Below are 14,117 nucleotides of genomic sequence, written 5' to 3' on the forward strand. Positions count from 1 at the left end.
ATTTTAATGAAAATAAAGCATATTTGACTTGAGAAATTAATAGAATATGTATAGAATAAACCTAAAGAAAGCATAAGAAATACAAAGAGCAGTTATTAATTGAAAGGGAAAACAAATAAATGAGAATATTTAAAAAACATTCTTCAACAAGTGAGAAACTTTCAGGATGGTTGTGTAGACATTGCTAGCTGTCACTCAAAGCAGTATGGTGCCACACACCTTTAATCCCAGAACTCAGGAGGTAGAGGCAAATAGATCTCTGTGAGCTCATGGCCACTCTGGTCTACATAGTGAGTCCAGGACAGCCAGGACTACACAGTGAGCCTCTATATTTAAAGACATTTATATTCTTATCATAATATTTGTTACTTTCATTCTTTCACTACATTTCTCTGTCCTCCTTAAAACACAATTTATTAACTGAGAACATGTATACCACACCCCTAGACCTTCAATCACACCTACTTAATGCAACCTGACTGTTTTCTGCATTCTAGTTCATGGGTTGAGTAAACAACCAGAGGTTCACACCATAGGATGTTTAATTCTGGGCTACGAAGGTAATGTGAGTGCATTGTATTACATATTCTTGAAAATGCTTGTAAAGTAGTTTGTGGTATAGTATAATATTTTTCTTAATTCTTAATCCTTCCTTTCATCTATGTCCTCAGCCCTATGATGTTGAAAATTTCCCCTCTATTGACAAAATATACATACACTTTCTTATCCCACTGACATTGACTTAATCATATGACTACCACAACCTAATGCAATGTGGGCAAAGTAACAGCATGCTAATTTCATCCCCAGCTCTAAGAGCCATCACAGTTATCTCACTCACACTTACTTCTACCATAATTACAAAAGAACATCTTCAATATCCAGGTTACCTTCTTGCCCCAGAATAAGAGACTCATGTAAATATGGCCATTCTAGCTATGTGATGTTCTGTAGAATAGATGTACTGTAATTTATTTAGACATTACTCTAAAGGGCACTGAGGGCCTTTATTCAAAAACTTTCACAAGTCTAAAGAGTGTTTTAACAAGCATTTTGCACATACATGTTACATACATAGATAAGTACTTCTGTGGTGTAGATTCATTTAAGTAGCATGATGATATAAGATAACAAATAGTTTTTCCCTGTTTTCCTGGAATTGATGAGCAAAGTTCACAGTTATGAAAAAGCTTCACTATAAGGGAAAAGAGAAATTCCATTTGGATAAATCACCTCTCTGCACCTTTCTTACTAAAGGAGCAGAGGTGCTAGAATTAACTTTTGTGAGAAACAACCCTTTGTCTCAAGCTTTTCCGAGGTTGATAAGAATCAAGGGGCATGGTGAGTGACAGCTTGTTCCAGGTTGGATATTATAGAACTACCAGGCTTGCAAATATGTCACAGTGCTCTCTAAGCAGCCAGTTAAAAAGACAGTTGCCATATGGGGGCCATATCCCAAACAAATAGGCCACCTAAATGGTTGTTTTTCCTTGTTACTAAAATTGACCCCCTAAAGGCTGTTCAAGTTTGTATTCCACCTTGAATGACATTTCCTTAAACCCTCATCAACACTAAATGTTTTCATTTTGTTAATATAAGCAAAAAGTATCATCTATTGTTGCTAAACTGCAAATGCTTATTTCTTCTTTACAGAATTGAGTGTTTGTACTTTTTGACCATTTTCCGACTAAAATATTTATCATCTGTCTTAATTTCATGAGGTTCATCTATAAAGACCATTGGTCATTTTCTGTCATGAACTTGTAAACTTTGCTCATGTGGAGCTTGCATTTTAATTTTGCTTAGGACGCGTGCAGCATAAAGCAGTTTTATACTTCTGTCATAAAATTCCTGTTATTGTGTGACTTCAATTACTCAAAAGTTTTGCAAGTCCTTTCCCATTTCTGAAGTGAAAATCATAGATGTGATGTTACCAGGAAAACTAAAGCCAATCCAGGATGTTGTTGTGTGCTTGAGGCATTAGTACTTGACCCTACAAGTTACCCTCCTGAGAGCAGCTTTCACATCCTTATTTCTTAGGGTATAGATGAGTGGATTTAGCATTGGGGTCACTGCTGCATAAAATATTGAGACAATTTTGTCCCCATTGTGGGATGTTTTGCTTTGTGGTCTCACATAAATACATATAAGTGTCCCGAAGTATATAGTAACCACAATCAAGTGAGAGCCACATGTAGAAAAGGCTTTAAGCCTGGCCTCAGTTGGGTGAATTCTTAAAACAGCCTTGAGGATACAAAGATAAGAGATAAGAATAAAAATTAAAGGTACTGGCATTGAAATGACAGCACATGCCATCATCATAATTTCTAAAGAAATGGTATTAGAACAGAGCAATTTGAAGATGGCTTGAACCTCACAAGAGAAATGATTGACTGCATTATGCCCACAGAAACTGATTGGAAAGAGTAGAATGGGCAGAACAGTGAGAAGGAGGGCTGCCATCCAGGCAACCAAAGCCATGAAAATACATACTTGAGAAGACATGACCAAGTTATACCTGAGTGGATTTGTAATAGCCACAAGTCTGTCATAAGCCATAATGGCAAGCAGAAAACATTCAGTTAGTGCCAAGAAGGCCCTGATAGCTAGCTGGGTGAAACAGGAGCTGTAGGAGATAGTGGAAAAGTTGTACAGTGAATTCACCATGATTAGGGGTACAGCACTGGTGGAAAACAGAAGATCCAGTAAAGACAAGTTACCAAGAAAGAAATACATTGGAGTGTGCAGTTGAGAGTTGCCTCCTACTAGGAAAATAATCAAACTGTTTCCTGCCAAAGTGGCTATGTAAAGAAACATCAATGTCCAGAAAACAACACTCTGAGATGTGGGATGCCTAGAAAGTCCCACAAGAATGAATTCAGTCACTCTGGTATAGTTTTCCATTTCCTGGTAATTCATTTCCTTTATCCACAGCTACAGGAGTGGACAGAAAACAGAAGAATCAGCTCTTTGTCAACAGGGGATGCATTTATTATATTGCCACGTTGGTAAAAGCATAGCAACCCTTGGCACAAGTTCATCTCTAAAGTTTTAAGCCCCTAAACTGACAAAAGTTTCAGTAGCACACTCCTATCATTGATAGAAAAGCAAAAAAAAAAAAAAAAAAAAAAAAAAAAAAAAAAAAAAAAAAAAAAAAAAAAAAAAAAACCTTAGTGAAAATGATCAAGATTCTCAGACTTGTGTGGAGATAAGTATTTAATGAAGAAATACTAGATGATCCATTGAGCCTTCTGGACAACAAGCTTCCCATGAGTTTCCATTCTAAGCTAAATGAGGCCTAAGCACAGATGGAAACCAACTGATCCAATCACTCAGGCACCAAAAGATGATGCTGTGGCAGCACAGGATAGAGAAGAGACAAAAGAAAAATGGAAGATTGGTGAGTAAGGCTATTTAGGAAAAGGACCCTAAACAGGACCCTAAATTGAAGGCCTGACATGCTGGATGCATCTGCTACTTTCAGGGTGCCTATATGTGGGGAAGTGGATAGTGCTGACAGGCTGGGAAAACCAACCAAATATTCTTTCTAGTTGACAAAACATAGACTGATCTTCATTGCATCAAAATGATGAGATCTGAGATTTTGATCATTTTTAGCTTTTATCCTGAAGCAGCAATGACAGACTAAACAGACATAGGCAGCTTTTCATATGCCTAATAATTGTGGGCTTTCAAGATAAGAATTAGTGAGAAAAGTACTCACCTCAGTCCCAGAGAAACGGTCCTGATCCCTTACATTTTCAGTGCCCCAAAGTCTTTGAACAGCTTTTGTCAAGAAAAGAGGTCCTCCTTGCTGCCTCGTGACTGATGAGTCAAATCTCTGTCATATGACTCCTCACATTTCTCCAACTGCTTTCCCACCTTATGGCTTGGATGCTTTGAGTAGTGATGGATCCTGAAAAAAGTGTCCATCTTTCCCCAGAACTTAGAAAATGGTATGAACAAAACAGGGGTGCACAGTGGATGTAGAGAAGGTGAATTTCCTGTAACACATTCCAAGAAGTAATTATAATAACCATTTGCAGTGCTCCATATCACCTGCCAAAGCATCTGCCACTAGAATAGTAGACCTCAATATCTTTATTTATCTCCCCTCTAAAGAATTTTGGAAAACTGTTTACACACAGGCATTGAAAGATTATATTTGAATTTGTTTAGTGGCAAAGATATAATCTCTTGCTTACTACAAATACAATTTAAGACTACCCCTGCATTAGTATTCCTCAGAAAGTACTTGTTTACCATTAGCAGTGTGCACAGCTGATTTTAAATAGCACTAAGACCATTCAACCTGTCAAAGATCACTGGCAGAAATATTAAACGGTGAGCTCCTGATGAAAATGTTGCTGCCATAGTCTTCAGTCGAGAATACATCAGTCATTTTGGAAGGTGGTCATTTCTTGTTGTCATTTCCAACCTCACACAGAACTGTGTGTAACCTTTTCCTTGTCAAATCATAGCATGGTTCCCAAATTCAACAGTGTTTTAGAGAGCCATGAAGTCTTTGCTTACCTAAAGTATGGACTTCCAGTTCTCCTGGAAGATAATTGTCTATGTAGGCAGTGTAGTAGAAAATGAACATGGAAATACAGATGAGTATTTCTTCTTCCCCAGGGGCATTGGCCAAATCTCACTATCTCCATAACTATTAATATTTCCCAATGAGTTGTTCCCAAGATTCTGAGGTCCACCTGGGATAGGCAAAAGGGACATCTCCCTAGACACAAGCTTGCTAACTTCAGAGACTTGGGGTGTGGAAAGAAAATAATTTGAAATCAAGTTACTTATCTCCCTTCCATCATGTAAACTTCATTGCTTACAATTCAGGGCTACAGTGAAACCAGGCTACGTAATATGAAAGTCCAGTTGTCTTGGTGCAACTGATCAACAATATCTGGAAGAATATTAGGAAGAAATACTTCCTAGCCTTATGACTCAAAGTGTGGCACTGGAACAAAATCATGACTTTCCAATTAAGTTAAGGGGAGGAAGAGTTGGCTTAGCAGTTAACTTTGTTGGCCTTATCAGGCAGAGCAAGATTTAGATAGTACAAAAAGATCTTGGCAAAAAGAGCCTTAGGAGAAACATTTAGAAGTGTATGCCAGCTATAATACTGAAGTTGTGGGTAGCCTCTTTGGGTAGCTATGGTAGTAAATGTGCTCCATGGTGAGATAAAGAGAAGGACTCTCTGAGCCAAAGAATTACAAGTTCATACAGCAATATCACAGCCCAGCACATGGGATTTCTACACTTGGAATCTGTGCTGCCTAACCTTATGTCAACTTAACACACAAACTAGAGGTATATGAAAGGAGGGAAATTTAACTGAGTAAATGCCTTCATAATATCTGGCTATAAGACATCTTCTTAATTAGTGATTGATGGGAGAGGGTCCAGCCCATGGTGGGTGGTGCCATTCTTGGGCTGCTGGCTCTGGGTTCTATAAGAAAGCAAGCTGAGCAAGCCAGTAAGCAGCTACCCTCCATAGCCTCTGCATCAGCTCTTGCCTCCAGGACAGGATAGGTTTTGAGTTCCTGTCCTAATTTCCTTTGATGATGAACAGTGTTATGGAAGTGTAAGCAAAATAAACTCATTTTCTAATTTTTAAAATTTATTTTTATTTAATTTTTTTTTTTATTTTACATACCAACCCCAGTTCCCCCTCCTTCCCCTTCTACTGCTCCCCCTCACCTCCTCTGTCCCACCCAATCCCCTCCTCACTGGGGGTAAGGCCTCACTTGGTTAGTCAACACAGGCTGCCATACCAAGTTGGGGCAGGACCAAGCCCCTTCCCCCTGCATCACAGGATAGGGAATGGGCTCTAAAAAGCCAGTGCATGTATCCAGGATAAACACTGGTCCCATTGTCAGGGGACCAACAAACACATCAAGCCATGCAACTTTCACCCACATTCAGAGGGCTTAGTTTGGTCCCATGCAGGCTCCCCAACTGTCAGTCCAGAGTCCATGAGCTCCCACTAGCTTGGGTCAGCTGTCTCTGTGCTTTATCCCATGATGATTATAATTCCTCCTCCCTCTCTTCAACTAAACTCCAGGAGCTTGGCCAAGTGCTTGGCTGTGGGTCTCTGCATCTGCTTCCATCAGTCACTGGATATAGAATCTATGATGACAATTAAGGTAGTCACCAATCCGAGTACAGGGGAAGGCTAGTTCATGCACCCTCTCCACTATTGCTAGGAGTCTTAACTGGGGACATCCTTGTGGGTTCCTGTGGATTTCTCTAGCTCCAGATTTCTCCCTAACCCATTAATGGTTCACTCTGTCAAGATATCTTTTTCATTGCTCTACCTCTCCATCCCTCCCCCAACTCGGCCATCTTGAACATTCATGTTCCCACCATCTATTCCCTCCCCTTTACTCTCCCCTCCCAGTTTACCCAGGAGATCTTAAACCTTTGCCCTTTCTGGGGTAATCCATATGTGTCCCTCTTAGGGTATCCTTGTAGCACAAACCTTAAAAGGTCTTATTAATAAAAACAAACCCGGAGCCAGGTATTGGGGTGAACGCTGAAAGATCAGAGAAGCAGAACAAGCCACAGCCACCTCACCTTGCCAATTCCGCAGCTGATCCTGTTTCCTCGGACTAGAAGCCTCTGAGTCCTCATCCAAATGGATCTCAGCTGAACTGCTGCTAAAAGCCTAAGAGCTTAACCAGGCATCCTGATTTTCACGTCTTATATACCTTTCTGCTTCCTGCTAACACTTCCTGGGATTAAAGGTGTGTGTCAGCATGCTTGGCTATTTCCAGTGTGGCTTTGAACTCACAGAGATCCACACAGATCTCTGCCTTCAGAATGCTAGGATTAAAGGCATGTGTGCCACCATTTTCTGGCCTCTATATCTAGTGGATGTTCTGTTCTCTGACCCCAGATAAGTCTATTAGGGTGCACACTATTTTGGGGGACACAATATCACCACAGGTTCTCCTCTTTACCCAGCTTCTGGGGGGTGGAATATTGTCTGGTTATCCTTTGCTTTGCATCTAATATTCACTTATGAGTGAGTACATACTGTTTTTGTCTTTCTCAGTCTGGGTTACCTCATTCAGAACAATTTTTTCCAGTTCCATCTATTTGCCTACAAATTTCATGATGTCATTGTTTTTTTTACCACTGGGTAATACTCCATTGTGTAAATGTACCACATTTTCTTTATGCATTCTTTGGTTGAGGGGCATCTAGGTTGTTTCCAGGTTCTAGCTATTACTAATAATGCTTCTACGAATATAGTTGAGAAAAATGTCCTTGTGGTGTGGCTGAGCATTTTTGAGTACATGCCCAAGAGTGATATTGCTACATCTTGAGGGAGACTGATTCCCAATTTACTGTGATACCTCCATACTGATTTCCAGAGTGACTGTACAAGTTTGCATTCCCACCAACAGTAGAGGAGTGTTCCCCTTGCTCCATATTCTCTTCAATATAAGCTGTCATCAGTGTTTTTGATCTTAGCCATTCTGGCAGGTGTAAGATGATATCTCAGAATCATTTTGATTTGCATTTCCCTGATAGCTAAGGATGTTGAACACTTCCTTAAATGTCTTTTTACCATTTGAGATTCTTCTGTTGTTCTGTTTAGGTCTGTGCCCCATTTTTAATTGGATTATTTGATATTTGATGTCTAGTTTCTTGAATTCTTTATATATTTTGGAGAGCAACCCTCTGTCAGATGTGGGGTTGGTAAAGATCTTTTCCCATTCTGTATGCTGTAGCTTTGTCTTGTTGACCATGTCCTTTGCTCTACAAAAGCTTCTCAGTTTCAGGAGGTCCCATTGATTGATTGTTTCTCTCAGTGTCTGTGCTAATGGTGTTATATTTAGGAAGTGGTCTCCTGAGCCAATGCATTCAAAACTACTTCCTACTTTCTCTTCTATCAAGTTCAGAGTAGCTGGATTTATGTTTAGGTCTTTGATCCATTTGGACTTGAGTTTTGTGCATGGCAATAGATATGGATCTATTTGCATTCTTCTACATGTAGACATCCAGTTATGCCAGCACCATTTGTTGAAGATGCTTTCTTTTTTCCATTGTACAGTTTGGGCTTCTTTGTCAAAAATCGGGTGTTCATAGGTATGTGAATTAATGTCAGGCTCTTCAATTTGATTCCATTGATCCACATATCTGTTTTTATGTCAATACCAAGCTGTTTTTTTTTTACTACTATAGCTCTACAGTAGAGCTTGAAGTCAGGAATGGTGATGCCCCTGGAAGTTCTTTTATTGTATAGGATTGTTTTGGCTATCCTTGGGTTTTTGTTTTTCCATATGAAGTTGAATGTTATTCTTTCCAGGTCTGTGAAGAATTGCTTTGGGATTTTGATGGGGATTGCACCTAATCCATAGATTGCTTTTGGTAAGATTACCAGTTTTACTATGTTGATCCTACCTATCCAAGAGCATGGGAGATCTTTCATTTTCTGATATTTTCTTCAATTTCTTTCTTCAAAGACTTAAAGTTCTTATCATATAGGTCTTTCACTTGTTTGGTTAGAGTTACCCCAAGATATTTTAGGTTATTTGTGGCTATTGTAAAGGGTATTGTTTCTCTAAGTTCTTTCTCAGCCCTTTTATCATAAGGATATAGGAGGGCTACTGATTTTTTTTTAGTTAATCTTGTATCCTACCACATTACTGAAGGTATTTGTCAACTGTAGGAATTCCCTGGTAGAATTTTTGGAGTCATGTATACTATCATATCATCTGAAAATAGTGAAAGTTTGACTTCTTCCTTTCCAATTTGTATCCCCTTGATCTCCTTTTGTTGTCTTATTGCTCTATCTAGAACTTTTGAGTGCCATATTGAATAGGTATGGAGAAAAGTGGACATCCTTAACTTGTTCCTGATTTGAGTGGAATCACTTTGAGTTTTTCATCATTTAGTTTGATGTTGGCTGTTGGCTTGCTGTATATGGCCTTCATTATATTTAGGTATGTTCTTTTTATCCATGATTTCTCCAAGACCTTTATCATGAAGGGGTGTTGTATTTTGTCAAAGGCTTTTTCAGCATCTAATGAGATGATCACGTGGTTTTTTTCATGATCAGTTGTTTGTTTGTTTATATGGTGTATTACATTGACAGATTTTCATATGTCAAACCACCCTTGCATCTCTGGAATGAAGCCTACTTGATCATGATGGATGATTTTTTTTCCATCACAGGCAATTTATTTTGTTCTATTCACTCACAGTTAATACAGAAAATACTTGGAAACATTTCCATATAATGTTTGACACAGAAATTATCAAATAGAAGTATACAATGTTGACAGGAGACAGTACATTTATAATTTATAACCCCAAATGTATTTATAAATTAGAAATGGAAAGATCTACAAATGAAATTATGAAGGTTCACCAAAGTCATTTAATCTGTCAGTTTCTCATTCATTTTTATGTCTTAATAATATTCTATTGTATGAATAAGCCACATTTTATTTCTCTCCAGTATTTGATAGCTATTTGAGTTGTTTTAACTTTTTTACTACTAGCAACACACTGCTGTAAACCTTCATGTACATGTTTCATAGGTGCACATTTTCAGTAGTTTGAGGATATATTCCTAAGGGTAGAATTGTTGAGTAACAGAGTAACAATGTTTTGCATTTTGACCAACCACCAAACTGTTTTGCCAAAGTGGCACACCATTTTACAATCTCACCAAATCCTTGTTTTTAAGGCTCTGATTTTTGTACAAAAGCATTCAATCATTCTGTCAGACCAAACCAGGAAAAGTAAGCTATAGTTCAGAGCTGTTCTATTCAATTTACTATGCAAAGCCATTCTTGGCGTTTTCAACTCTCAGCCCTTTTGAGTATTCTTGCAGTGTTCACTTTTTCCTCCACCACTTTTTTTTTCTTCTTTTTTTCTGGTTTATTTCTATCTATTACAAATGTATAAAAAATCCTCCATCAACGCTGCTGATAGCAGCAGAACCTTGAGAAATATACCTTTGGTTTGCCTCAGAAAAGGAACACATATTGCACTGTAAAGTTTATAAAATTGGCGCAAAACATTGTGATAATGTTACAATACCAGTTTTAAGAGTTCAGTGACTGATGGGGAGCCGATGGGATACATGCAGAACTGTGAAAGCAATCTCACTTAGCCAACTGTACACGTAGACTGTAAATCTACATTTAGATCATTTCTGAACTAAGACTATCAGCTCAGTTTATCTGTTGAGGTCAACCAGGAAACCCTAGAATATACCTTGATTTTTGCAAAAAACAAAATAGGGGGAGGGGTTTCTTCAGCATTTCAGTCCACGAGTAACAGTATCCTAACAGGCAAAGTGTTCTCTCACTGTCAACATAGAATGAACTGCTGCTGGAGGTCAACTTGGGCTTTAATTTGCATTAGCACTTACATGCATAGTAGTCCAAGTTGTTGACCTCATGACTTTAAAAAGTAATTCTAAAAAAGTAAAATGGCCCTTCTTGGAAGACTAAAGAAAGACATCCAGCCACAGTTGTAAAAAGTCTCATCAAAACAATATACCCTTTTATGAATTATGCCTCAATTTAAAAAAAAAAGTAGCCCCCAAATAAGAAGCAGCTCTGAAAAAGAAAATATAACTTAAGATATTTGAAAAAAACAAGGTGAATACAGGTTCAAAAATAATTAATATACATTTTCCTAAGGTTACCTAGAATTAGGCTTTAAAGAATTCTACCATTTCAAGTTTACCACTAGTTACTAGATACCTATTTACAAACAAGATGTTCACTTTTTTGTTCCTTTATCAAGAGAAAAATCTACCTTCAGACTATGAGAGTGGTGATGGGGAGGGACTAGAAAACAAGATTCGAACAATCCCATGCAAATATCACATTTTTCAAATGGAAGAACTCCAAACTGCACTAGAAGTTCCAATCACTAAGACACTTTCCATTGAAATGATTTAAGTACAACTGCATGGCACCAAGGTTTAGGCCTAATATAGGCCTGACAACCTAGTCCTTGTTTTCTGGAAGAAAGGCCTCAAAAGTCCCACTCAATTCCACATAACAATACTTCAAAGATCAATTAGGTTTTCATTTCCTTAATATTTTTGTTTTTGACTTCTAATCTTAAAGACTAGATTAAAACTTAGCTCATTTCCCAGAAGGCATTGCTTCCCTTTGCTCTATGAAAGAGTCCACCAAGACCTCTTCCTCAAAACCATCTAGCCCCCAGCCTCCAGCCTGTGCTTGTGATGCATCTTTCTCAATATCCTGAAAAGGTAATGTAGGTAAAATATGCTCATAAACATTAAAACTAGTTGTTAGAAAGACGTAACTAGCTTTATAATTTAAGTTTTAAAACATAAATACTTGCAGCTTGATCTGCACTGACAATGATTGTCGGAGCCTAGAATTCAACATTTACAAATTCTCATTCACACACACAAAACACACTATTATCACACAACTTGTGTCTTAAAAGAATCTTCTGATTTTTAAATCTTTGGCCTCCCAGTCAATCCCAAGTTCAACCAACTTTAACTAAAACTTCACTCAGAATTTCACCAAGCTTTTCACCCACACATTAATGGTTGTCTTATCTTTCATCAACTGTCAAAATCTGAAGCCTGCTCAGAGATCGCCAGGTAAAAGAAAATAAATGAAATACACAGAGGTTATTTCAAAACAGAACATGACCATCATCAAAAAAAAAAAAAAAAGTCACGATTCCCGATTGGGATCATCCTTTGTTTACTACTAGTAAGAAAAATCCCACGTTGGACTATTTCACACTCCGGCATTGGCCAAAGGACACGAGAGCTGGTTCTGGAGCATGCAGTTTCTCACACAGGTGTCCCCAGAGGAACACCAGGAACAAAGTCACGTGAGGCCTCTCCCGTACAGAGGCTGTCTCACAGGGGCAGCGAGGACACCCACTAGTTTGTGGAGATCCCTGAGAAAGTATGATTCTTAAAATCTGGACTGTACATAATTCACATCAGCCCTGTTCAGGTACTCACTGGAAGAAAAGATGCAGCTGTTTGCCAGAACTCAGCACTTCACTCTAAATCAGCCATGTGGCCATGATGGTTTTCTCACAAGTGATATTCTCTAGTTTAAAGGATAATTATGTTGGGCTACAGATTTGCTATTTCCAAGGATGACTTGGAGTTCATCACTCATCACTTGATTTGAATAACCATCCCAACATCAACCATCTATTGAAAAAAGAAACTCTTCAAAGAATGACTTCTCACTCTGTAAGAAATAAGCTAGAAACAGCAAAGTAAAAAAACTCTAATGGCTGATACTGAGATTAAATTGTGTTCAATATGGGATCTAGTGGCTTACTGCAAAAACCAGACCCGGAGAGCTGTAGAATTACACATATGCTCACCATCAAAATAACTTACATGAAACTGCTTCTGGCATAGATCAAGAGGTTAAGATTAAAAAAATAAAAACAATGGATTGAACCTGCATGTTCCATTGCTCATAAACTTGCACACACTATTGTTCTGCAAAAAGACAACTGCAGCAAAGAAAAATGGCCCTTTTGCAAACAAGCCTAAAAGTAACCCCCAAAAAGAAAAAAAATAACATGCATATATGTATAAAGTGTTACTATTAAACACAATGCTATCTCTAGAGGGGGGGAATTAACTGCATATATTAAAAAAGAAAAACAAAAAACCATGTGCAACATCTTAAGCCACTAAAGCACCAAAATAAAAAAAAATTAAAAACCCACCAAAAATCACTTTTCATAATGATTAACATAGAAGCACAAAATATCGACCATAAGTCAGGAAGCTATTACCTGAACAGATACAATGTCCACTGTTGAAAGAATTTTTCTTCAATTTAAATGTCTTTTCTCATCTCTAAAGAAACCTTAAAGTGCTAACTTTACTTATATAAAGCAGGCAAATTCTTCAAGTAATTTGCTACGCCAATTTTAATCAGCCTAAACAAGAAACTAAAAATAGCAAGTGAAGTGAAAAGGGCAGAACACCCGACCGGTTCCACACAGGTAGACACCCCGGAGAACATCACCTACCATCCCGCCTTTCTTCGCTGCACTGCACAAGCTAACAGATTAAGTATCTGTTTTCTTACATTAACTCCCCAGGATTTACTAAGGTTTTTGCAAGTCACTAGGTAACACATACAGTCCTAAGGAAAAAATGTCACTTAAAAATCAGCACTGGACACTAATTAAAGCGAGCTTGTGTGTGTCTACTGCCTTAAACTAAAAGTGAGGCATTGCTTACAAACTGTGACGAGCTGCCCTCCACAGGCCGGCTCACTACTCCTGCCTCTCGGCTGCTTTTTCAAGGAAGTATACATTAACCAGATGGCGATTGAGGTGCTTGCTGCAATCCTTTTCCTTTCTGAAAGACTGATCACAGAAAATACAAACAAACTCTCCCTCGGTTATTTTAACTGCCAACCCCTCTTTCCCACTTTTTGAACTTGCTTCTTGTGGCACTGGCCGAGCCCCATGCAGCCCAGAATCATCACTTCACTCGGACATATTATCACTCAGGTCACCTCCATCATGGCTGTGGATGCCTTCATCTTCATCAATGTCCGGTGACTCGTTTTCAGCCAAAGTGATAGGAGGCGAGGCCGTTACTGTTGGTGATGGGACAGGAGGCAATGGTGACGCCGGTTCGGGTGCTGAGGCTTTCACAGGGACACTGTCTGGGTTCTGTTCAGTGTCCACTTCCATTTCACAAAGCCCAGCTGAACCAGTCTGACACTTAGCATGTAACATTTCACTACCTGACCCATTTGAGCCTTGTTCCAAGGGTAAGACACTGGTAGATTCCTTGGGAGCAGCAAGCGTAGATAGACTCTTGCCAGCTTCCTCTGTTCCTACTTTCTTGAGAGGGGCCATTTTATTTCCTTCCCCATCAGAGCCAATTTCTTGGTCCTTAGGTGTCTCGTCTCTTCTTGAGTTTCCCTTTGGAAGATCCTGTGCATGCCTGTTTCCCTTCAGAAGCTGGTTATCTCTAACAGACACCAAGCCAACTTCAATAAGGACTTGCTCCTGCCGTACCACCTCACTCCGCATGCCCGACTTCTCCTTGGTACTCTCTTTTCGGGGAGAAGACCTTTTGGTGACTGGTT

At 38.8% G+C, this 14,117-nt stretch overlaps 2 protein-coding genes across 2 annotated transcripts in view; one reads left to right on the top strand and one right to left on the bottom strand.

The window, feature by feature from the left end:
- Gab3 (GRB2 associated binding protein 3) overlaps window positions 1-14,117 on the top strand; it is a 168,038-nt gene that overhangs the window by 128,509 nt on the left and 25,412 nt on the right. The gene's annotated exons all lie outside the window — the stretch shown is intronic.
- LOC102920307 (olfactory receptor 13H1-like) lies at window positions 1,981-14,061 on the bottom strand. The gene is made up of 2 exons (XM_076562289.1): window positions 14,005-14,061; window positions 1,981-2,934 (listed from the first exon to the last, which is right to left on the bottom strand). Exons 1-2 carry the CDS (start codon window positions 14,059-14,061, stop codon window positions 1,981-1,983), a joined length of 1,011 nt encoding a protein of 336 aa, XP_076418404.1.

Source organism: Peromyscus maniculatus, chromosome X, assembly GCF_049852395.1.
Source record: "Peromyscus maniculatus bairdii isolate BWxNUB_F1_BW_parent chromosome X, HU_Pman_BW_mat_3.1, whole genome shotgun sequence".
NCBI classification, from domain to species: Eukaryota; Metazoa; Chordata; class Mammalia; order Rodentia; family Cricetidae; genus Peromyscus; species Peromyscus maniculatus.